The sequence below is a fragment of the Ovis canadensis genome, chromosome 22, assembly GCF_042477335.2.
Source record: "Ovis canadensis isolate MfBH-ARS-UI-01 breed Bighorn chromosome 22, ARS-UI_OviCan_v2, whole genome shotgun sequence".
Taxonomy (NCBI): Eukaryota; Metazoa; Chordata; class Mammalia; order Artiodactyla; family Bovidae; genus Ovis; species Ovis canadensis.
This window is the reverse complement of record NC_091266.1, coordinates 64,610,255-64,635,778: the sequence shown is the minus strand read 5'-3', so window position 1 is coordinate 64,635,778 and position 25,524 is coordinate 64,610,255. Positions and strand designations below refer to the sequence as shown.

The following is a 25,524-nucleotide window of genomic DNA, read 5'->3' as shown; positions in this document are numbered from 1 at the left end:
TGACTCACAGGAGATGTGGCAAAGGGAAGAAAGTGACCAGAGCCGCGCCAGCCTCGACTGCAGCCCAAGGCAGCGTGAGGATGGGGCAGCTGGAGGCCGGAGCACAACAGCGACCAGTCTCTCCTCTGTGAAGCATCACAGTCACTTGAACAGAATGGCTGTTCTTCTTTTGTCCCGAAAGCTGCATTTGGGGCTGTGTTACTCCGCCCAGCCCAAGAATGCCCACACACTTCAAAGGTGACTTTTCCTGTCACGTCATAGGAGTCTATCTAAAGCTACAGTTAGAATCCTTACAATACGGAAAAGAGGCAGGTGAGAATAAGGAAGAAAAATAAGCAAAAACATTGGGCAACACAGAACATGTGCTAAGTATCTCTAAATAGGCGGTTTGACCACAATTCCAGTCTTCTTACCTGGCAGCTTCGTCACTGAGATCAAAAGCATGAGCCCCACAATCTGATTTACCCACCTCTCAGACTCAGATAACGGATCTTCCTGTGCTTCCTGTTTCACAAACTATTTGGAAGCTAGAATATTTTTTTAAGAAAATTAAAAATCTATAATACACTTTCCCTAAAATATCTTTATGCATGCTAAGAACTCAGTTATTAGTTTTCCTCTGGGAAAGTAGACAAATAGTTATCTCAATGTCTGCCAAAATACCTCCTTTATGTTACCAATAGGTTGACATTGGTCAAAAAAATTCTACTGTGGTCTACGTTAAAGCATTCATAAAATGCTACAGCAAAAATAAATAGATAAAAATACATGAACAGATATAACAACTGAGAAGAATCAATGTCAGAACAGAAAAGTTAGAATTTCTTAAATACATTCTCTGAAAACAAGATTTACTTACCCAGTACTATTTAGTATTTCCAAAATCTGTCTGCTGAAGCCACACTTAGCTTCCTAATTTAGGGAAAAAACACAAACTTCAGAATGCACTGCATACCGACACAGCCCTGGGCGCGGCCCTGCCTGAGGCTCTGCCGGGGGATGGCACTGCAGAAGAGGGCCGGCCCCCAGGGCCTCCTCGTCGCCCCTTCAAGAAGGACCCATCCAGACGTCCCCCCAGGCGCGCGGCCCCCAGCCTGACTTGGGCTTGTCACCCCCGGAGAGGACTGTGTTCCGACACTGTCACCTCGTGATCAAAAACCTCCCGAGTCAAACCCTGCCACCGCCGCCGCCGCCGCTCCACTTCACGCAGACCCACAGCCGCAACGCCTCCTTTCTTACGTGGTTGAAATCATCCCTCTTCTAGTTCCACTTTTTAAACGTATGTTTACATTACGGAGTACCAAATTTTTATGAGGTTATAGAAAAGTCTAACAGTTTTTTTCATGCCAGAGGATCCCAAATCTCAGTCCTATAGAAAAGACTTGGCACCATGTAAACATCTTACCAGCACTCACAATTCCATTCCCAGAATTCATGATTACTTCCTGGGCTTCCAGGAACAAAATATAAAAATCTGCTTTAAATAACCTCCAAGAAGAAGAAAAAAGGTGACTGGGAATTGCTAACTTCCTCTCCTTTGTTTTAATAAATACAGTGATGCAGTCAAGGAATCTAGGTCCTAATCTAGTGACCCCAATATGGTGAAATGCGCATCACCACATCTTCCCAGTTACTATTACCTCCACTGTAACAGCTATGTTTACTAGTTACGTAAGCTGTACTAGCTACACAGATTTCCCAGAATGACTCTATATCATTCTGCCACCCACTAGAGGGGACCCTGAAGCTCTGGGGCGAGTGGCTTCCCCGACACACCCCACTGGACAGGTGAGGCAGATGGAACTGCCTCCGCCAGCCTTCCAGAATCCTCCTGTCCTCTGCCCAACCCTGCCCACCTCAGCACCTGGTGAGAACAAAGGAAGGTAACAGGGGCTGGCTTCTAGAGATCACCCATCTAATTCAAATACTCAGGATAGATGATTTTGATCAACTATCAGTAGAGGTGAGCTATCAAACTTGATATTCAGAATGAAGCACAATCAACACAACTTTCATCCATCACAGCGACAAGAACCACCCAATTACAAATAAAAACTGTCAAATCGTCCCACTCATTCATCAAACAAGTTCTGAGCCCCCTAGATACAGCCCTGTTCCTTTCTGCGTCGCCAGCACTTTAGACCATGGTCCAGGGCTGCAAACCAAGAAACCGTGAGGTTCCCAGCCCTGAAGTGCACATTCTGGGAATAGACAGCAGCTAATGGAACCGCTCAGTGCTAGCTAGCAGTGCTGACCACATCCACTGACAAAGTTTGGCAGCAGAAAGAAAGGCGCCCCGCTGAGATGCTGATGATAAAGTCAAGGAAAATGGAGATTACTTTGTTTGATCTCCATAAGCACCAATTAAGGCCTAGATAACTTCCTGATACCACTACAGCTTCATTAGCTAAAGCTAGGAAAAAAAGATTTAAGTGTCCCCTTGTTGCAGATGTTAACATCAAAAGAAATTACAAATAAAACCATTTTTGAGTTCTTTACCTGTTTGTTTCCTTTCATAAAGAGCATCACAGAAGCTTTATTTGTCAGTACTTTGAGCCTGAAGAGAGAAAATTGATATGTAAGGGCTCAGCTCAATTATTAACCGCCACTTTCGCTCCGCTTCGCAAATACCGTGCACATTTGAGGGACGGCAGGATGAGAGTTCACAGCACTGAGTGTATTAAACAAGCAAGCACACTGGCATTCCCCTTTATTTCACTGTCTCCCTAAGCCACTGTAAAACACAATATGGCTTTTTAAGGCAACAAATGCGCCTTCAAATTGCAAATTTAAGCCCATCAACTCACAGAACTAAAAAAATAATAATAACCAACTCAGTAAGGAATTGCTCAATAAGGGACGCTCAGGCTGAGCGCACCCAGAATTCCCAGAGCTAGACTCTGTGTCCTTTCCCATCACGAGGCCGGCACAGCCCCACACTCTTCAAGCCCACAAAGTCCCACCTGGAGGGAGACGCGCTCAGCATCAGTTGCTGAAGTCTAATGCTCTCCTCTCGACTTTATACATCTTTCAAACCTCCTGATCTAGCTTGCTGTCCCGAATGCTGACCATCTGCACACACCCTGGAGTCCACGGAGGATCTCAGGGCCCACCCCCATCAGGACCAGAGGCCCTGCGGGGGTCCCAGCACCGCACTCTCCTCCTTCCACACGCTTTGGAACACTTGCGGCTCCAAATCTCCTCAGAGGAAAATGGTCTCACAAATGAAGCACGCGAATCATGCACAAAGCTGCGTGACACATGCTTTCATATGGTGCAAGCAGCCACTTTTCAGGAAGCGCCCACGCCCTCACGTGGAGACCCAACTACTGGGATCCAGGGAACCGAAACAGGGCCCTCTGTCCCACAGAGACGCGGCCGAGGCTAGGGACTCGGGCCCCGACACCGTGCTTTCCAGGAGCCCTTTAAATTATGACTCCAAGTGTACTGCCAACTACCTTCCAACCAGTAACCTTCTGGTGCCTGAACACAGCACAGTAGGAAAGAGCGGCCTAATGAAAGCAGGGACACAGACAGCAGCAAAGGCACGCTCAACACAGAGGGAAGTAAGCCAAGAAAATCCAAGTGCGTCTGGAGACAGGCCTCTGAGGCCATGGCCCTCGGCGAGCCACCCAGGCTTTAGAGCAAACCCTAGCCCGGGACACGGGAGTGCCGCAGGGGCCAGGAAGGCACGCAGGGTGCACTGCGAGTGTGCACGCCACCTGAGTGTGCACGCCACCTGAGAGCACGTGGCACTTCCAGGTCAGCTCGACATCCACGCCAACTATGAGGAGCACTGTACTAACCAACGCAGGTACATGGACACTTGCAGGGAATCCCAGAATGTCAAAGGAGAGGAAAATCAGGAGAGGACGTTTTACCTTAGAAACTCGAGCCCCAACCATGAATGGCTGATACGCTGCTATATTTCAAAATAAATTGCTTTTTAATCCTCTACACTAATATTTATTGTAACTACTTATTACAATTAATATTTATTAAAATTAAAATCCTACAGACCCAAGTCCAAACTTTCTATAAGACAGAATCTCTAAAAGCAGATTGAGACCCTTCATAAGACAAAGCAATTTCACAGTTCCAAACAAAACTTTCAATTTTAAGTTACCACGGTCCTAAGAATGGCAATGAGAAATCCCAGAGTCTCCACATGACCTCCACATTCAACATGCCGTCTATGGGGTCGCACAGAGTTGGACACGACTGAAGCGACTTAGCAGCAGCAGCAGCAGCAGCAGCAGCAGCAGCACAGAGCTCTACCAAGATGGAGACAGCAGCCAGCCCAAGGCCACGACCCAGGAAAACACGAGAAAGCAGCTTCAAGCTGTGAGCAGAACTGTCCTAACACCAAGACTGGAGCCCAGCTCCAAACTGCAGAAGAGAGCTGCAGCTTGGTCATTTCATGGTGACAGTGACATTTCTACAAAAACCAAGAATACCCTCCACACAATCATTAAACTGGTGCGAAATTTTCTCCAGTCCAAATGAGACCTTTCTAAGTTTGCATGGTTAACTTGTAACAATTATGACCTCCGCATACCACAGCACACCTCTGATTTCCACATACAAAGAGTAATACAAAAACTGAACACTCAAGAATATGTTTAAATAACAGCAGACTGAAACTTTAAACACACTTACCTTTCCTCTAACTTGGGGGCTTTGGGGCAAATCGTATCTAGTTCTTTAGATGCTTCTAGCTCCTAAAATAAACACATATGTTTATTAATACATTTACTGTAACAAATCTCCTCAGTCATACCGTAATTTAAAATACCAGTGTATCACCTATTAGCAAATTCATTAGTGAATGTACGGGAGCGTATCAGAAATATTGTATTTATTCCAGATTCATAAATGCAGATTCTACAAAAATGCATACTCTTGATTTAATACAGCACTTATAAAAGTTGCTTAAATATGGAAACACCAAGCCGGTGGCTCAGTGGTAAAGAACCCGCCTGGCACGGCAAGACACACAAGTTCGATCCCTGAGTCCGTAAGATCCCCTGAAGGAAGAACCGGCAGCCCACCCCACTATTCTTGCCTAGGAAGTCCCATGGACAGAGGAGCCTGGTGAGCTGCAGTCCATGGGGCCCCAAAAGAGTCAGATACAACTTAGCCACTAAACAACAGTAAGCATGAAAACTCTCTACACCGGTCTTCTCAATTCTAACCTTGATTATATCAAGTCCTCCTATGAGCTCTCCAGAAACATAGAGCTGGGGATAGGTGGGCCAATTGGAATAGGTTTTGAGGCCCTGACGAACTTCTTCATCTGAGAAGATGTCGAAACTGCTAAACTGAATATTATGTTTGTTAAGAATTTCCACCATCTGCTTGCTGAAACCTGCACACAGAAAAAGAAAATAAAGAACTTTATTTCTCTCTCTCACAGACACAGAATTTTATGCTAATTCAGAGTGTACACTACCTGCTGAACACAGACAAGCTGCCTCTGTTTTACCAATAATTTAATTAGCATGGCTGACTAGTGTGTAAGGAGGAAACCAATTCCAAGAACCCCTTCTCTGGCCTTGAACCAGAGTTTTTTTAAAGTGTGTTTATTTATCCGAGCTCCCCCTCAATGTCAGGTACATTTTCATAGCAGGGGAAACGGTGCCAGCCCAACAGCACAGACCTCAAGCCCAGGCGCCCAGCTCCGCTCAGCGAGCAGGGGCCCCGTGCAGGCCCGGAGGCCACCTCCCTCTCCTGCACTCTGCTATCAATCGGGAGACTGGCCCGGACACCCATTCAGTGCCCCCGCCCCCAGGCTCTGCTGTTCCGTGAATCTGTGAGCAGCAGCACTAGGTGGAAGAGAAAACTCTGTAACTGCCATTCTCCACGACTGGACCATACTGGGAACCCCAGTTCTGTCTGGTTTCTGTTGCCCTTTGACTACTTCCTGTGTCTCCATTTCAGTAGTCCTCCATTTTCATCATCCCTAAATAGAATGAATTAGAAATCAAGAAAGCAGTATGTTCTCCTCTAGTCTAAAATGCCAGCACATTGAACTTCAAAGCTGTCTCCTCTGCTGCTGTATATGAACTGTCAATACACTGGCAGTATCCTTTCTCATCCCGTGTCATTACCTGACAGTTTCTTTTCTAAAACTGTTTCTATTCCCCAAAGCATGTGATGTGATTTCTTTTTTTTTAACCACACTGCAGTGATGATCTTATGTTCCATGATTTCATTACACTTTTGTGACACATTTTTGTTCTGTGCTTTTCTGACACCATTTTCTTATTATGACATTAGTACTGAAGAATAAGAGTGTGCATATCAGTCTTTTATAAACCTATTTAGTCTTGTCTGAAAAGAGGGCATTTTTCTTCCTATGAGCTGATTCTTCCTGATTGTTTTTCAACACTGTACTCCACTCTTTCACACTCCATCATCCTTCTTTCCAAATCCAGCTGTAACCCACTGGAAAATAAACTACTTTTCAGATTCAAAATTCCTAGAAGGTAATAGCATCTGCAATTATTTTTAAATACAATCAAATCATGAATCGGCTTTACCTGATGTCATGCAAAAGCACTTGTACTATTAAAATGTGGATCTATAACTGAGCTCCAGACATTTTGAGGTCTGCCATTCACTGAGATGAAGCACCAGTGTTTATTTGTATAGCACGTAAGCTGCTTTTCCTGCAACTGAAGTGTTAAGTTCATGTACAGCCTGAAGTAAAACACTGATTCTGAAATTTTTTCATTCATCTGGGAGTTCATTAGTAAACAGCTAACGGCTGATTGCTGATGGTTATTCTGTTGCCAATATATTAACTCATTTCTACTGTAACTGACTGAGGAAAAGCTTTAGTTTTGCTTTAGGCAACTACATGCAGACTAGAGAGATTGACTGGTAGTGTTTCATTTTTAAGGGTTAAAGTGGCAGACTGGAAATGTTATGCTTAAGGATAAAGTAGAAGGCTTTATTTTAATAACAAAATAGTTACACACATTTTTTTAAGAAAAATGCACGAATGCAGTGAAACTATTTAGAACTAGAAAAACCATGTTTAACCGTTATAGAACCACCATTTTTCTCCACAATCATTTCCACTCATGACAGAGGACATGAAGACGGAGCCTAACTGCCACATTTCATCACTATCTAAGAACAATAAAACCCTAAAGAATACGCTTCGGAATCTGTAACGTTTCCATGTTTGATTTAAAAAGTGAAACCCAATTAGATGACTCACTGCAGGAGAAATTTCTGCACTGTGGTTCAAACACCTTTTGCTTCACTAAAAGCGCCGTCAGAGGAAACAGATGCAAGAGCTCCCAGATAACTTAATTAGCCCGCAAGATCAAGGATCTATCATTCTGTTTTAAAAGATGCGCATCTCAGTGTGCCTCGAAAATCACCCTACAGCACGACAGCCTTCTCTCCTGTCCTCCTGGGCAGCACAGACAAAGGGCAGTCTAATCCTCTGACGACTGAGGCCCTATCAGCATGCCAGGCTCCTGAGACAGGAACCATCCTACAGGTAGGGCCCAGAAGTGAGGGGTGAGAAGACAGAGGTGTGTAGCGTACACCTCTGGGTGTACACAGGGGCTGGGCCGAGTCCAGGGAGACCCCAGGGCAGACCCTGAAGCGGCTGTCAAGGGTTCCCTGACAGAAAGTTTAAGTGTTATCCATTCATGGTTTTCTGTTTTCCTGAAAGCAGGGTGTGGACCCGCTAATCAAAACTCAAGTGTGGCTCTACTCCCAAAGGGAGTCCAAGGGAGCAATGCGTGTTGATGACAGCAGTGCTTTCAAAGTGAATTCTGTGCAAAGTATGGAAATACCAGCCACCTGAGTTCATGAGAGCTGATGGCCAAAGAAGAGTCTGCCTAGGCCTCATCTCTAATGTACCGTCAGAAAACCAAAAGCAATTTTCCACTACACAAGCTCAGAAAGGAAGAGGGTAAAAGAGAACAGTTTCAAGACAAAGACAGTGTCTGGAGCCATGCACACAGACAAGGGCACACAGTTAGAGAGCAGCGCCAGTGACGGAGGCGGCAGGGCCCAGGCGCAGCGGAAGACCCCAGTTAGGCCCTCACTAGACGCTTCTGTAAAGGATACCAATACTCCAAAATAGTGTTTACTATGTGTGACAGAAAGACACGCTGTCACAGAAACCAAAATGCTGGGAAACAGAAAAGCCTACTAAAATGTGGTTAAAAACATTCTAAATAACATATGAATAATGAGGAATAAAACTGTGTTTATCATATGTATGTAAAAATCTTTTATATCGCCCAAGTAGTATCTAAATGTATATAATATAGTGTATATGATAGTGTATAATATAGAGCAATAATATATTGCTCTGAAATGTTTCAAAGCTTCTTTTTCATTCTAACTCATTATTTGTACAGCCTTCTAAATGCCACTCAGGCGGTTAATATAAAGATGGCTAGAAATACCTCATAAATTCAGCTTAATAAAGTAAATGGTAAGCAGAAAAATGATTATTTCTAAGTGTGATTCTATTTTATTTGAATACTCCTTCTGCATCTGGATGGCTCTCCAAGGCTGACTCCGACCTCAGACACTACGAAGAACTGCAGGCGTGAGGAAGGCAGCCGACGTGAAGCTGGAGGCATCAGGGCAGGCACAGTCAACAGGCGGCCCGCCTGCCGGCATCCGGTCTGCGAGGCATTCCAGGACATCCCCTTCCCCTCTGCCGCTTCGGACCACCTTCCCCAGCTGCAGTTTCACCACCCGCCAGGTTTACCTGCCAGGGAATCTCTTCATTCAGAAGAGATTAAGAGAATATCAGTGTTTTGCTCCCGAAGAAGATACCACGCTACTGGTTTTACTGTGGGCCTACTGTGCATAACCTATCACACAGGCTGCTCCGCGCCGTACAGCCTGATGACGGTCCTGACTGGGACCCACGGGACTGCTTGTCGTGAGGTCAGCACAGAGAGTGCCAGAAACAGTGCTCCTGCCTGACGGGGAGAGGCAAACCAACATCCATTAAAAACAACCAACCAACCCACAGAGCCTCTCTGTGGCTCCCTCTGGTTAACGCTCACACAGACTAAGTTAGCCTTTCAGTACATAAACAGCAGGCATCTGACATGTAAATGCTGGCAAGGAAAATTTTCAAGCAGAACTGAGAAAGAAAGGAACCTTTTCTTTCTCTAAGACAGAATTCACCATGAAACTTTACATTTAAAACTAGACATTTTTATAATTTAATAGGTAATTTGCTAACTATACAGGGAAGAATTTACAACTAACTTTACAGTGGAAGTTGGCTGTATTTATAAAGTCACACTGGACATGCAGTAACGACATCAATAACACATTTAATTTCCTTGCCACCTATCTTTAACAAATCCCTCCCGTGCAGTTGAAGGCAACATCCTTAGATTCTCAACAGCACCGTCGAAAGGCCCTGACTGCTCAATCTCGCAGCGCAGTAACGCTGCACGAGGCACCGCAAAGGAGCACAGCACAGGCCCACTGCCAGAGGGGCCGGGTGGCTCGGAAAGCGACTTGAGGACACGACTCCACGCATATCCGAGGCAAGACGGTGAGAGTGACTGTAAGCCACAGGATTAGGAGTCTTTAAATCCCAGGCAGCAATGGACTGGAAATGACGGCAATGGGTGAACAGTGTCATCAGAAGCTGAGAGGCAACAGGACAGGCAAGAGCATACAGGGTGGACACTGGAACGCTACCACCATTCTGTGCGTTTCTGACCTGCTGAATCTGAACCATACGCATAAAAGGAGGCTGCCAAGAAAGAGAAGGTAAGTATTAAGGGCAAGGTTAACTGAACAGACCAAAAGCCTATTCATGGAGACAGCAATATGGTGGCCAGGACTCAATCCCAACTCTGCTACTCAGTGACAGCAAATCGCCCTCACCGGGAATTAGGCAGACAACAAAGGTTTTGAATTAGATGATTCCCATGATGTCTTTTGGTTCCAACATTCTCCAGGTCTTCACTGCAAACAAGTCCTCATCGCCTAACTACAGAGTCCACTGGAAATCACCACCTCTCTGCTCTTCTAAGGGTGTCTGACCGCAAGCATCGGTAGGTGTCCAGCACCGTCCGCAGAGAGCACGTGGTCTCGAGCCCAAGCCCTGTGCGGCGTGGCTCGGAGCAGCCCCTTACCGCAGCGCGGCTCCTGAGGCGTCCCCTTCATGAACAGCATGCAGGGGGCGGCGTGGGTTAACTTCTTCAGGCGCAGGCTGAGGTCCTCCTTCGGGTGCTCCCTACCACTGGGCGAGAAGGAGCCGCTAGACGCGTGTCGCTGAACCTTTTTGGTCAACTCTGGGGCATGGGCACCATCTAATCGGTCGATTTTCTGAGAATTCTGAAGGTAGAGAAGTCAGTCAGAGTATGCACACATTCCTTCACCACCTAGTTTAGGCTCCAACCCTGTCACAAGCACAAGCCCGTAGCTCTAGCCAGTATTTGAAGAGGCCAACACTATCACTGCAGAAACTTCTTAAAACTCGGGTTGCAAACTGCCTGCTATGCGTGTCAATTTTAGAAATGAATAGTTGGTTTCTTTTTTCCTTTTTGGAAACACTGGGAAAGCAGCACTACTCCTCAAACCTGATCAGAAAGGCTCTCCCCACCCTCGCTGCGGTCAAGCTATTATGAAGTACAATGAGGCACCTGGGGAACTATGGTGACACCCAGGGGTGCCCAGAAACACAGATTTGCACCCACTTCCTAAGACAGTCATTAATCAAACCAGAAGCAGCAAGACGTTTCATCATATCCAAGCACATGCCCCAACCAACCAACTGCTGACCCAGCTCAGGGAACACTCTGGGTTTACAGCCATGGCTTCTGGTGGCTGGACCTCCACAGTCCATGTCACCTTCCCAGGACCCCGAGCGCAGGCAAGCAATGAGACTACAAGACAGGTCGAGGCGAGGAGCAAGCAAGCACCTAGTGCTCAGCAATCAGGAAAGGGTGAAGGAACTGGCAAAGACAGCCCCGCAGCACACAGATAATCTCTTCCACCGTTTTTATCCTTACCTTGAAAAACAGAAAGGTGGGAACAGAACTAATTTCATATTTCTCAGATACTTCAGGAACAGCTTCCGCTTCCAACTTTAAAATAAAAGAATTTAAGCATGATTATAAAAAGGTCTCTTCTTTTTAACTACTTCAACATGTAAATCAATTTCACATGCATTATCCCTTCAGGTAGTTGACGTTTTTAAAGAGTACAGTACAAAAGTTTATGACACATTTACATTTAAATGAGACTCACTGGGCTGGCATGTCATCCACTGAGTCTGCGGTGTCAAAACAGGTTCAGAGGTTTTTATTTTGTTGCACATTTCAAAAGATGCCTGGAGGCTGTGAATAAAATTTTTGGTGCACTAGTGACCTAGTAAATTTTCAATCATATGCAGCTACTACTATATTGAAATCCATAAATCACTGACCCCAGTTATGTCATGATTACAGTGCTTATTTTCTGCCCACAGCAATTCGTGCTGTTTGCTCTATTGACTAATTTCAGGAGGCAGTACATCATGACTGACAGTTGCAGCCTTCTGCAAATTATGAAGCAAAAAGGAGTATTTCTTCAATAAACTATTGATGTCTGATAAATTTTACTTTTAACTCCTGCAAGGCTGCTGAACCCTAAGCAGATAGTTATCTTGCTAGGTTACTTGCTTCTGGGTCTGTTCATACATTTAAATGCATTTTAAATAAGATGACCACATTCTATTTGAAAATCTCCTTGAAGCCCTTCAACAAGATCTGATGTGATATCTGACACATAAATTTAAACATATTTATTAGTAACACGCTCTCTAATAATGAGAATAAAATTACTATAAGCTTTTTATGTGGACTTTATATACTTTGAGAAAAACCAAGATATATTGTGTTTTGCCCTCACAGGACTGTCAATGTTAATACAAACTTTTAAAACCAATAAAAATCTGTATCCACATTATACCTATAGGAAATAAAGTTTACTGATAAATTATGTTATTAAAGAGTTTTTAAAATATATACACTATGTTTTTCCAAGAGTGAAAGATTTCCACTGGGCTTAAAATACTGTCTTTATCCAGAGCTTTAACCAACCCACTGTTTCTGTCCATGGAAACGGCCATGACGCCGCGGGAGGCTGTCCTATGCCTGTGGCTCGTACCGTCCATCTCGTATATGCTTGGGTGCTCTTTTACCGCCTTAATTCTATTTCCTTTAGAACACCCTTTTGAAACTGTTTTAAATTATTTTCTTTTTTAATGTGAGAAACCACATATATTTTAAAATCAATGTCAAGTGTCCAATAAAACTGAAAAAAAGAACAAAGAGAAGGTTAAGCATTCGGAGACAGCTATTCAGAAGACACTCTTTCTAAGTCTACGGAACTCCTGCACCGTATTCTTTCAGGCGATTCCACACCAGACCAAAGAAGGGCAGAAAGGTGGTGGCCGAGGCAGCGCCCCCCCCCCACCCCACACACACACTCTGGGCACTGGGCCAGACTCAGTGACGATCCCCTTCACTCACACTCCGGGATTCTAACAGAAAAGTAATACAAATCAAAAAACAGGTGCTACTAAGTAGAAGCAAGATAATAAAGTCTTAAACAGAACAAACAAGTCACATCCTGACTCATAAAATCAAATTCCTATATGCTTTTAAAAGCTGATCTCTTCTCATATTTCTGCTGGTTTCCAGTAGGGCCCCTTACTGACAACTCTTCCGGGAAGCAAATGATGCTCTCAAAATTCCTGCTGAAGCCAGGAGGATCACTACACGTGCCTCCCCTCAAATGAGCTCCCAGAAGACGGAGCTTAATAAGACAAAGGCAACAGTGACAGGCAAATCCTCCTGAGTCCAGACCAGGAGGGCCATTAAAGGCAAAGCTGCTCCCCAGAATAGCAAGGGCAGCTGAAGTCCGAAACCCTTCACAGCACCAAAACTCCTTGGAAATATTTCTCTTGGATGTAAAGCAACATAACAGTTACAACAATGGAAGTAGAAGATAAATGCATACATATTCAAAACTTTTAATTTCAATTTTCTTCTGCATCCTGAAGAGACCAAAGATGACCAATAAGAGCTACCTTCCTTGGAGGCCTGCTCTGTACTATACACCAGACTTGTCACAACCTGGAAAGCAGGGGCCACGTTATCATCTCAGCTCCACGGGGGCCAAGAGAGAGGTCACTGCAGACACAGTCAATTAGCAGAGCTGAGAAACCAGCCCATGCCTCCCTGACAACAAACCCTGTGCGTTTCTCATTGTGCTACGGTTACCTTTTCTACCACAGCAAATAAGAAACATCAAATTTAAGAGACAGGATTATATGTGACTTCAGGACCAAACAGACATGGACACTTCCAGAATGGGTTCCCAGCCAGACTGCCTTGGGGGAACCACGCACTTCCTACACCTAGAATCTCAAACTTGGACCCTTCCCACTCAGGGCGCTGTGTGTCTGTGGAGGGGGGAGGAGGGCACGGGAGCTCTACTACAGCAGGATGAATCCAGAGGAAAGGAATCTCCATCATCTCCTTCAGTATATCAGGGGTCCCCAAAGGCCACCACGATGGCAATGGCTAAGAGCTGTGGTGCATTCTAAGCCAGACAGCATTCTGAGTGCATTCACATACTGAGCTCATTTAATCCTTACAGTGAGTGTGTGAGGGAGTGTCAGTCGCTCGGTCGTGTCTGATTCTTTGCAACCCCATGGAGTGTAGCCTGCCAGGCTCCTCTGTCCATGGAATTCTCCAGGCAAGAATACTAGAGTGGGTGGCCAATCTCTTCTCCGGGGAAAGCTTCCCAACCCAAGAAGCACGCCCAGGTCTACTGCACTGCGGGCAGGATCTTCACCATCTGAGCCCCAGCGGGGCCCTCACGGCGGGTGCCACCATCACACCCCGTTTCTGGGTCCCTCACTGCTGAGCGGGGGCCGAGGCGGTCTGGCTCCAGGCACAGTCCACTCTACACAGCCCTGTTAGCACCTCACCAGACCCAGCGGTGCCTCCTTGTCTTCTCATTTTACTGACCTCTCAGTCTCACTCAGCAAGCGTGACCACAGCTGCCTTCTCGGGTTCCCTTCCCTTGGCTTTCCGTGTCTTCTCTTCCTCTAACTCCTGGCCTGAGTGTCTGGCTTCTTCCTTCACCTTTGCCAACCACAACATTGCTGCACATCCCAGGACTTGGTTCCGTGCCTGCTTCTCTTACCTACACTCACTTTCCTAGTAGAGTGGTCTCAGGCAACACCCTGGCTCTAAGGAACTCCAGGACGGCACCGCCACCCAACCTCTACCCAGGACAAACCTCTCCTCTCACCTCCAAGCCACACACTCGACATCTGCCCGCAGATCCCCACCAGATATTTCGCACTGCACCTGTTCCTCCCCAGGGCAGCCCCAATCTCACTTAATCCACCGAGCCGCTCAGATCAAAAAGGAGACAACCTTAACTGATCTATTTCCTCCACCCTGACACCCAGTCCACCAAGAGGTCTCCTGGGTGCCCCTCTAAAACATAAGCCGACACAGACGACCACAGCATTTCAACAATCTCCCCACTCATGTCCAGGAAATCTCTTCCCTGGCCTAGTGAAACAGCCTCCTAACTGGGAGACCTGCTTCTAGTCTGCACCCTTACCCACTTCACACCGTCCTCCACGTGGCAGCCACAGTCATCAGCTCAGGAACCAGACTGCACTTGCAACAGAACCAAAACTCGACCACGGCCCACAAGGCCACGTGGCCCTCCCAGCCTCTGCAGCTTCCGGTCAGGGCCTCGACCCCTTCCCTCTTCTCCAGCCCCGCTGGCCGCCCACTGCTCTTCTGAGGTCTGCCTCTGCTAAGCCTCTACCTAAAGGCTCTCTGCCAGCTCTTCCAGTGACTGTCATATTTGCGTTTTTTAACTCTCACTTGTTAGATACACCCTCTCAGAACAACCTACATAAAAGCACCCCGCCTACCCAAGGCCGCCTCCTCTTCACAGCCTGCCTATTTATTTCTTTTGTTGAACTTCACACCACCTGAAATTACCTTGGTACTGTGTTACCTATTGACTGTCTACACCCTTACTGTTCTGCATTCCCAGTAACTAGCATCCGGTGTGGCGTATAATTAAGTGTCCAAGAAACAGAATTCTGAACAAACAGTAGTCACTATTCCCAAGCCAGAAACACAAGTGACTGCTTGCTAGTGGCGGCACTGAGGCTCCAAGGTAAAGGCAAGAGTGAGGAAACGCGACCTTTCAACGTAAAGCAACTAGACTTCCATGACACTCTGGGACACTGTTATGCCTCATACAGGACTTCTTTCCACTCTGTGACGTGCTACAAAAGGTGAATTTTTCAAAGTCAGATTCTTTGTTTGCCAGAAAGTCAAATATAAATTTCAAAATAGTACTTAAATGAACATTTCTAATAACTTTTTATAACACTTTGCCAAACTTTACCCAGTAACAGCTAATAAACTATGTTATGTTTTTTTTTTTTTTTTACCAAGACAGCAGAGATTAAAACTAGGTTGTTTTAAGATTTAACCATCCTACTAGAATCATCTGAGAGACATTTCTATAGTTCCTAAAAAATGGAATCCTATGTATGCTCTATAAGACACCAAATAAACTGATCGATATTCTGACACACACAAAAAACAAGTTCAGATAGTCAGCTGATACCTGATACAGCCAGTTAGCCGATGCCATACCTAGTTATACAGCCAGTTAGCTGATGCCCATACCTAGGTATACAGCCAGTTAGCCAATTCCTAGTTAGACAGCTAGTTGGCACCCTTCTGGAGACTGCCCTACATTTTCTGCTTACACACACTAATCGTACAGATTATTTAGAATTTAAACAGTGTAAGCTACAGAAATTATCTATACTAACTGTACAGACCTTTAGAAATTACAGTGTAAGCTGTTCTTTAAGATGGTTGCACATTTAAGAACATACCAAACTATAAAGATTCCTTTTTAAGGAATCAAAAAAAAATTTAAGTAGGTAATTCCTTCTGTACCCTTGACTTCATATCTGAAGATATAATGCACATAAAATGCAAGAACAGCTACCATACAAACAAGATTAATAGTAAATGAAATACAATAATATAAAATCCCACCAACCAGGTGGTTGCTAAGTCTGACTTCAAGGACAAATTTCTGTACCAAAGGGCAGTATATGGTACATTGAGTATCAGAGCCTGGTAGGACTAAGCTAGAATTAGGGGGAGGGAATAAAGAGGAGAAAGGGCTGGCACGTGAGGTGGGAGCCACCTGCACAAAGAAAAGCAACTTAAACAAACCAAGCAAGCATGGTAAAGGCCGCGCCCTCCAGCGTCTCACCACCAAGTCAAGAAGGCGGCGCAGCAGGGGCACAGCAACAGAGCCAACGAAAATACGGGAGACCCCCTGACAGTCCAGCCAAAGGGGCAGACTGAGCTCAGAAAAAGAGGAGAGGGACAAGAGTCACGGAGGCGCACAGAAGACATCGCACAGAAGGGATCTGCTTTAAATCATCGCGCTGTACGCTTTAAATACATGCAACCTTACTTAAAAAGCAAAAGCATAATAATGCCAAATATAAGAATTTAAAAATAAATTGCCACTCCTAATTTTTTTTTTAATGGCTTTGATTTGAACCATGAATTTGACCAGTGGCCCCAATTTCACCACCCAAAACTATTCTTCCTCTGTCCCACACCACCACCAGACACTGTATCTTGAAATAGTCTACTGACCAAACAATTTTGATTTAATGATAAATGTGTATTCCCATCGCAGTTAAAGTGCTAACAAACTGACTTCACATAATTTGAAATGCAAAGACACTTGACATCTTAATTAGCTATTTAATCTTATTCTGAATAAATGTAAGGTTTCTGTGGGACCTCAAGCAACAGACATAACTAGTGTGCGTCCTCCAAGCCCTCGGAGGTGTGAGAAGGTCAGGGAAGAGCCCAGCCCCAGGCCCTGACTGGACCAGGCAGCCAATGCAGGCAACCACAACGGCAGGCGTCCAGGAAGCGAGGGGATTCAACGCAGTAAGTGAAATCTTGCCTTTCAGCAACCTATTCCAATGGGCACAAACTACCGGGATTAAAAAACAAAAAAATGTACGCTAGGTTTTCTCAGATGTTATTTTACCATCTTCTACAAAATAAGGAATTGATGATCACCAAACTTTAGAGTCAGAGTATTAAAAACACAGTGTTTAAGATCGTCCTATGCAATGATTCTGTAAATCTAAGTCATAGATTGAACTAATCTCTATACTTCAAGTCAAAAACGCCAAACAACTGCAGTCGTTAAAAAAAGAAAAAGACCAAGAAATCACACTTGTTAAGAAACAGAGTGACAGGACAGCGGTTCTCTGGACTGGAAGTCACAGAGCTCTCACTGAGCAAGCTGCCTTCAGCTGGACCACACACCCCTCCTCTGGAAAACGCCATCGCCGCTCTCCAGTCCCTCACCTCTCCTGGGCTGACCACGGCTCAGCACTGCGGCCTTTAATCACCTACTTTCCGAACTCCATGCAAATGACCTTCGCCTCTGAAGATGTCTAAGAAAAGAAAACTATGCCACAGGCTGACTTCCCAGAAAGTAACAACACCTGAGCAAACTACCCATGTAAACCTGTCACCCTCTCTGAACAGCAGGTACAGTCGGGGCAGGTATCCCCAACAGATATGGGATCCCAACCCTTGGCTTGCCGAGACACTTAAGCACTTGAACAACTTAAAATCTCACTGCCAAGTCCGGTACTGATGTGAGAAGTAATTCTATAGTCACTTTAAATGAATCATTCAAATGGCAGCTAAGAACAATGTGTTACCTAAACCAGCAACAGGATACGCATAAAAGCAGTCTCACAGCAATTACCGCTGTCTCGATTAATCTCACGACTGAAATGTTTAATCATTTATTTCACTTGTAATCGTTATCTTTTATCACTGACCAAACATGCAGTTTTAATGTCCACTTCTATTATTTATATTGGACATTTTAAGGTTGTATTCTAAGGTTACATTACACATTTCATTGGAATTTTAAACAAGTCCTTAAATTTTAAAAAGCTAACTATTCATACATGCTCTATCTGCATAAGGAAACACTGCAAGGATTCATACAAGATTAATGCAAGAGCTACTCGTGGGGCGGGACGGCGGGCTGGCGAGGAGCAGGCTGGGCCTTCTCAGTGGGCTTCTTCCTGCACTGTTTTGATTTTGAACCATCTAAACGCAATCAATTCCTGTTCAAAGGACACATACTTAAACAGAAACTGTCTGAAGAGTGTATCAGCCGCTATACAAATAAATTAATGTGTCAGAATTCTGGGTCTTCAGTTTACATAAAAAGTGGCACACACACAAATACAGCTGACATCACTTTTGACTCCATATACTTGCCAACACATCCTCTAGCTATTCTTTTTAAAATATCAGGCTTTGGGGTTTTGTCTGCTTTTTTAAATCCTAAAGATTCAGCTTCTGAATACAGGGTATGCCTCCCTTCCCAAAAGTTCATTTCTAAAACACTCAACTCACATGTTGGCCATGTTGTCTCAATTAAGTCCTGACTGATACATTAAATGTACTAAGACCAAGCGAGCTCGTTCGTAACTCTCACTGCCCTAGACCTGCCTACCCAGGAAGGATGCCAGGAATGAGGAGGCTGGAGCAGAGCAAGGACGAAGAAGGCCACACGCAAAGTGAGCGAAACAGGCAGCCGGGGGAGGCTGCTTCCTTCTCCCTCCGCTTCGACAACGCGACCCAGAGACCCTGGTTTCCCTGCAGGCCCGTGTCGACCGGACCCCTGGCAGCAAGCTCTCCCTACTCCCCTGCTCCCTGCAGCCCTCACACACCTTTCTTGAATCACTTTCCATGTCTCACTTAGCTTTTCAATGAAGCAAGTCTTGTTAACATCTCTACTGCACAAAACCACAGTTACCCACAATGAAGGATCCTGCCTGCGAGTGCCCACGTTAAACCCTCTCCTGACTGCCCATCCTATCCTCCCACCCAAGCGTGTATTCAGGAAAGTGTAATGAGTTTTACACCACTCCCCGCTTGAAAAATATAAAACCATTTTAAGATTTTTTAAGAATAATCTACTGTGAAAATAACAGATCCCAACACCACCTCTGAATATGAGGAATGCCACACCGCCACTCCTTTCTATGTCAATAAAATGTAGTCTATCCCATAAATCAGAATTAAACTCCTAAGACGTGACACTGGAAGCACAGTACCTTCACAAATGAAGCTTGTGGGTGCTCTTTGGCGAGCTCGGCCATCACGCCGTTCATCTGAGCGCACTGAGGAGCCCATGGTGCCCAGAAATGGACCACAAGAAGGGACCTGTTAATCCGTAAAATGCAGACTTTCAAAATACAGCAGCTTTAGAAATAAGCAAATAACGATAAATTCTATTACCAAAGAAACCTTTCAAGGGCCACCTGAATTGTTTTTGTACTGCTAGAATCTTGTATTAAACACAGGCTGAAATATGATTTCAAGGACTTCTTTTGGATGAATTTTCAAGTTAATGTCATTTTTTGAATTAATACTTAGCTCACATGAAGTGGTTCTGAATATTCACCCACCTCAACTACTAGCCATGTAAATTAACTCTATTTTGAGACGCTGTGGAAACTAGATTTCTGTAGTCAGGGCACAAAGTTTGTGAAAAATGACTGTATATGCATTACTACTATTAATGCTAGTCTTTTTAAACATGGTATTGTGATGAAGTGATCACAGGAATAGGAATAAAATGGGGCAAATGAAGTATATAAGCAGAAAACAAGGAAAAATATAGAACTGCTTTTTACACAAACTTTCTTATGCTACAAAGTATTTTCTAAAAATTGACAGTATGAACAGACAGAATAGTGGACCAATAAACTGTTGATAAAATCCTTAGAAATCTCAGTATACATCTATTAACTATCTTCATATAAAATTACCTTGGCAAAGATACCTTTAAGGCTAACCTCATACTCAACTGGAAAACCCTTCACTTTCACAGAACTCTAAATTTGACCAGCTGCTTCAGCTGCGTGCGACTCTGACCCCGTGGACTGTAGCCCGCCAGGCTCCCCGCCCCTGGGGCTCTCCAGGCAGGAAGGCTGGAGTGGGTGCTGTGGCCCTGCCAGCCCAGGGAGAGAACCTGAGTCTCTCGTGGCTCCCGCACTGCCAGGCAGGTTCTTTAGCACCAGCGCCACCTGGGAAGCCCAAATTCAAATACAACCTCTCTCAACTGCAAAAAGGCTTCCCTCACAGATCAGCTGGTAAAGAATCTGCCTACAATGCAGGAGACCCCGGTTTGATTCCTGGGCCGGGAAGATCCCCTGGAGAAGGGATAGGCTACCCACTCCAGTATTCTGGCCTGGAGAATTCCGTGGACTATACAGTTCACGGGGTCACAAAGAGTAGGACACAACTTAGGACACGACTGAGCAACTTTCACTTTCAACTACAAAAAAATCTGAGAACTCAGGAAAACCCATTGAAAAATACGTTACAAGGAGAAAAAAACAAAGACAATTAAACTTGGGCAAGGAAAGAAGTAATCGACTGTTAAACCATTAAAATAATACAGCTGAGAAGAGAAGGGGCTTAGTACCTCCAAGTTTCTGGCTTAGTGACTTAGGTAGTGGTGGCACTGCCACAAATCACAGCCCAGAGCTGGCAACCTGAGAGGAAAGGAAGTCTAGTGGGCTGTTGCTGCCGCTGCTGCTGCTGAGTTGCGTCAGTCGTGTCCGACTCTGTGCGACCCCATAGACGGCAGACCACCAGGCTCCCCTGCCCCTGGGATTCTCCAGGCAAGAACAATGGAGTGGGTTGCCATTTCCTTCTCCAATGCAGGAAAGTGAAAAGTGAAAGGGAAGTCGCTCAGTCGTGTCCGAATCTTTGGGACCCCACAGACTGCAGCCCTCCAGGCTCCTCCGTCCCTGGGATTTTCCAGGCGAGAGCACTGGAGTGGGCTGCCAAAACAGTGGGCTGTTAGTGACAGGGGGGCTCAGGAGAGAAGTCCACACCTGATCTGCAGATCTCTGAATCAAGAGATGGTGCGCACCACCCTCATCCACGCCGGAGGATAAAGAAGGGGCCGAGGGCAGAGCCTCTGGGGCTCGTCAACACCAAGTCAAGAGAGACGGAGGGAAAGGAGTCCTGGCAGCAGACCAGAGAAGGTTCAGGGGCCAGGAAGGGAGGGGCCAGCCATCACACGGAGCAGGAAGAGTGACCAGCAGCGGCAGTCATTCCAGCAGGTGAGAGAAGCGGTGTGTGGACCACCGAGCTGAGGATGAGGAAGTAAACTGCCTGGAACCTACTAGGTAAGAGACTGGGCTGTTGAGAGAGAGAGAGCAAGGATCCAGACAGATCAAGGGACGGACTTTTTTCAATGCAAGAACATCTTCATAGTTTACTCTGTGAGGGGACAGTGCAAATGAGAGGGAGAGGCTGAGGACATGAGATTCGAGGTCTCAGAGGTGGCAGGACAGGGGAATCTAGAGCAGAGAAGAATTCAACTTGAGAAGAAGACAGTCTCCTCTGGGTCAGGAGCAAAGGAATCAAGAATGGGTAAAGTGAAAGAAAGTGTTAGTTGCTCGGTCGCGCCCAATCCTTTGCAACCCCATGGACTGTAGCCTCCTCTGTCCACGTGATTCTCCAGGCAAGAATACTGGAGTGGGTTGCCATTTCCTTCTCCAGGGGACATTCCTGACCCAGGAATCGAACCTGGGTCTCCTGCACTGCAGGCAGATTCTTTACCGTCTGGGCCACCAGGAAGCCCCTAGAGTGGGAAAAGCTACAAGCAAATCTGTTGGGTTGGGGGAGGGGCAAGTAGAAGCAGCAGTCTGATGGGGCTACTGAAGTCCTCTTTTCCCGGCAGGAAGCAAGGGCTTGCGCTGAAACAAAGGACCACGGAGGACAAGGGCCACAGACAGGACTGAGGAAGAAGGGACACTGCCTGGGACACAGAGAGCAGGAGGCTCCAAAGGAAGAGCCACTGAAGGCAGGAGAGGAACACATGGTCAGGCCCCCACTCCATAGGCCCCGCTGTATCTGGAACTCGAGAGCTTTGGCCCATGGGCAGAGACCATGGAGGAAGTACTAATACTTCACCAAGTACTGCTTCCTCTTCTCCTCACCCGTGCAGCTGGACTACTTTACCACTTCTTACCAAACTGAAAAATGATTTTTAAAATCAAAATATTCAATGATTAAAAGGATAGAGTGAGACAACACTTTTATATCCCACTGGTAAAAGTTCAGTTGGAAACTTTCAGAAATTTCTTGTACCACTTTCAAGGATCCATCCTACAGCAATCATTAAAGAGACAAAGATGTATGTATATGACTACTTCCCCAGTATTTTACACAGCAAATAACTGTAAAAATCTATTATTCAACAACATAGTTTTCTTAACAATCATAAAATATTATAAAGTCATTAAAAGTCATATCTCAAAGAACATTTAATAACGTGGGAAAATACAAAGAGTACATTTTTTAAAAATTAAAATAGGTTACAAAACTTTTTAACAGTAAGTGTCAACTTAAGGAAAAAGAAAAAGTACACATATACAGCTTAAATTCCATCATTACTAATGTGGCTTTGAAGAGTAATTTAACTTCCACATCTGTGAAACAGCAATAATACCCTGAGAGGTTGGGAAGACCAAACAAAAATATGTAAGCCCCTTAAAAACGTTAAAGAATGGCATTAATGTTCTTTTAAATTATCCACGTTTTTCTCATTTTTAGATGCTTAGCTTCTACTTTCCAATTAAGTGAACGCCCAAGATCACGAGGATATAAGCCTGAAACACACACAGACACTGCCACCCTCTCCGGATGGCCCACTGCTCTCTCCATTGTCATGGACAGCTCAAGGCACAGGGTGCACTGTTAAAGGAAAAACCTTCACAGAAGATGAGGTTCAAATCCTAAGTGCTGCTGCTAAGTCGCTTCAGTCGTGTCCGACTCTGTGCGACTCCATAGACGGCAGAATCCCCCGCCCCTGGCATTCTCCAGGCAAGAACACTGGAGTAGGTTGCCATTGCCTTCTCCAATGCATGAAAGTGAAAAGTGAAAGGGAAGTCACTCAGTCCTGTGGACTCTTAGCCACCCCATGGACCGCAGCCCACCAGGCTCCTCCCTTCATGGGAGTTTTCAGGCAAGAGTACTGGAGTGGTGTGCCACTGCCTTCTCAAATCCTAACTCCTGTGCTTTTAAACAATATGATGAACCTCGGTTCTTTGTCAGTAAAACAGTTAGTGGTCAGTAAATTGCTGTCTGTTCCTTCAGATGTTCTGCTCCTGAAGTTATTCCTGTGCAGATAACACTGACTACCACGCATTAAAATCGTGTAGTATTAGACTATATTAAACATTTTACAAATGGGCAAAACCTTAATTACTCTGCAAATGGGTATTAATATTCCCACTGTACAGACTAACGGGTTTCAGTAACATATAAACATGTGATGACTTAGGCAAAAAACATTTTCAATTCACATGAAATTTTAAAATTGAGAAGCGATGATCTGTCAAACAGACGCTAAATGGCATTAACAAGTACTACTTCATATTCTGAAATGCTGCCATTTCCACCAAAAGGAGCAGAGATCTGTTCCTTCCCCAGATGCCAAGCACCATTTCCCACGTGCCCATCTAAAGGAATCATTTCAGTGTTAATACCTTTTGGATGCGTTCTTGCCACTGCTCTGTACCTGGGTCATTTCACCTACAGGCCAGTGGCAAGAACGCATTCAAACGGTATTAACACTGAAATTTTAACCGACTGTGACGTCTTAAGGACTTTAACGTTTAAAAAAAATGAAACATAGACTCAAAACGCCAAACACACCAACAGCAAAATAGTCTTCATCCTCATCGGGAGAGGGTGACCACGGTTCTGTTTGCTTCGGGTTTCTGTCCTCATGACGTCAGGCGCTGTTTACTTAAGATGGGTAAACTGAGCGTTTATTAAGGACAGATCCACACAAGCCCGGCTCCTTCCAAAGGCCGCCTCCGGGCCGCATCCCTTTTCATCAATGAGTCAACGTCATTCCCCACGCACCCGCCTCCCCGGGACCACCTCTTTCACCAATTTTCCAAGTGAACCTGAAACGCCGAAGGAGCTGTTCTGATGAACACTTCTCGGCACCGCGGCGAGGAAGACAGGGACTCTCCCCTCTCACCCGCACCCCCACTCCCCCCCCTCGCCCCCTGCCACGCTCCCAGGGAGCTCCCCAGCTGCCTCCAACTCAAACTCGGGGCCGCATTCAGGTCCACACGCCCCACCGCCCTGAGCTCCGCGCAGGCTCTCTGCCCCCGGAGCCTCCGAGAGCGCTCCCGCCCGCCGGCCACGCGCCGCCCACGGCCCTGACCCCTCTCACCGCAGAGGACACCGAGGCCTGGGCAGGGCGCGAGCGCAGGGGAGGCCCAGGGCTGGCAGGCGGCTGAGCGCGGGGCGGGTGCCCGGGCGAGGGCTCGACTTAGCCGAGGCGGAGAGACCGCCCGGAGGCCCCGCGCGCCCGCCGGCGCCGACCCGCAGGCTGGGGGGCGGGGGACGGCGTTTCCGGGTACCCGCCAAACGGGCCCACCGCAGCCCGCGGGTCTCCTTCCGACGCCTGCCCCCGGGGCGACAGGCAGGCGGGCCAAACCAGAACCGAGGGCGGCGGAGTGCGCCCAGGAGGCGGGAGAGCCCCGGCCGGCGCGCTCGGCCCGACCACGAGCGCCCTCAGACGCCAACTGCCGGCCCCGCTCGGCCTCCCTGCAGCGTCCGCCCGGGACGACGCGGCGAGGGGCCGGGGTCTCCGCGCCCACCCTCGGCCCGGTGCTGGGTCCCCGCGTCCCCGCTCCCCGGGACCGCGGGCCTGGCGCCGCGGGGCGCCCGGAGCCTCGAGCCCCGGGTCTGCGGTGGACCCGCTCCCGCACCGGGGCGGGGACCCGGGCTCGGGACCCGGGCTCGGGGGCCGGGCCGCCCAGGCTGGGCCGCGCGCGAGGGAGCCAGGCAGTGCGCCCGTGAGGCCGGCTCCCGCCGCGTCCCCTCGCCCCTGCCGCCCGCCGCCTCGCTTACTTGGCTCTGAGGCGCAGCAGTTCCTCAAACTGCCCAGCTGAGCCGACCTCCACCACCGCCGCCGCTGCCTCAGCCGCCCCCGCCGCCATGCTGCCGCCGCCAGACAAGAGCAATCGAGCGCGGGCGGCCGATGGGGGCGGAGCGCGGGCGGTGGCGCAGGAAGCCCCGCCCCCGGTCGTCCCGGCGGCGCCGCCCCCTACCCCGCCCCGCCCCCCAGGGCCGAGTGCCAGCCCAGAGCCGGTTGAACATCCTGTGGCTGCTGCGTCCGGCCGGCCAATTAGGACCCTGACCGCCGGGGCTCTGGACTCTCAGGAATCCTGACCTCCTGAGCTCCTGAAGTCAGGGCTTCCTGCGATCCTAGAAGCTCCTAAAGCAGCTGGGAGAAGGGTGTACGCGTGTGTTTGTGTGTGTGTGTGAGACGTGAGTGTGTATTTGAGTGAGT

General features: G+C 46.9%; 1 protein-coding gene across 11 annotated transcripts in view; it reads right to left on the bottom strand.

Moving 5' to 3' along the window:
* GLRX3 (glutaredoxin 3) overlaps positions 1–25,267 on the bottom strand; it is a 31,999-nt gene extending 6,732 nt beyond the window's left edge. For 2 of the 11 annotated variants that reach the window (XM_069567666.1, XM_069567664.1), the window contains exons 1-6: positions 25,083–25,243; positions 19,244–19,352; positions 11,025–11,099; positions 10,146–10,347; positions 5,196–5,368; positions 4,660–4,721 (exon numbers count right to left, since the gene is read on the bottom strand). In XM_069567666.1, coding sequence (XP_069423767.1) covers positions 4,660–4,721; positions 5,196–5,368; positions 10,146–10,347; positions 11,025–11,099; positions 19,244–19,352; positions 25,083–25,171 — 710 coding nt within the window. In that variant the 5' untranslated portion in view covers positions 25,172–25,243. Of the gene's footprint in view, positions 1–859; positions 913–2,499; positions 2,558–4,659; positions 4,722–5,195; positions 5,369–10,145; positions 10,348–11,024; positions 11,100–11,262; positions 11,352–19,243; positions 19,353–23,867; positions 24,117–24,399 lie in introns of those variants that run through there. The other 9 variants (XM_069567671.1, XM_069567668.1, XM_069567672.1 and 6 more) reach the window with 9 other exon arrangements.
* Between the last annotated feature and the right edge of the window lie 257 nt (positions 25,268–25,524).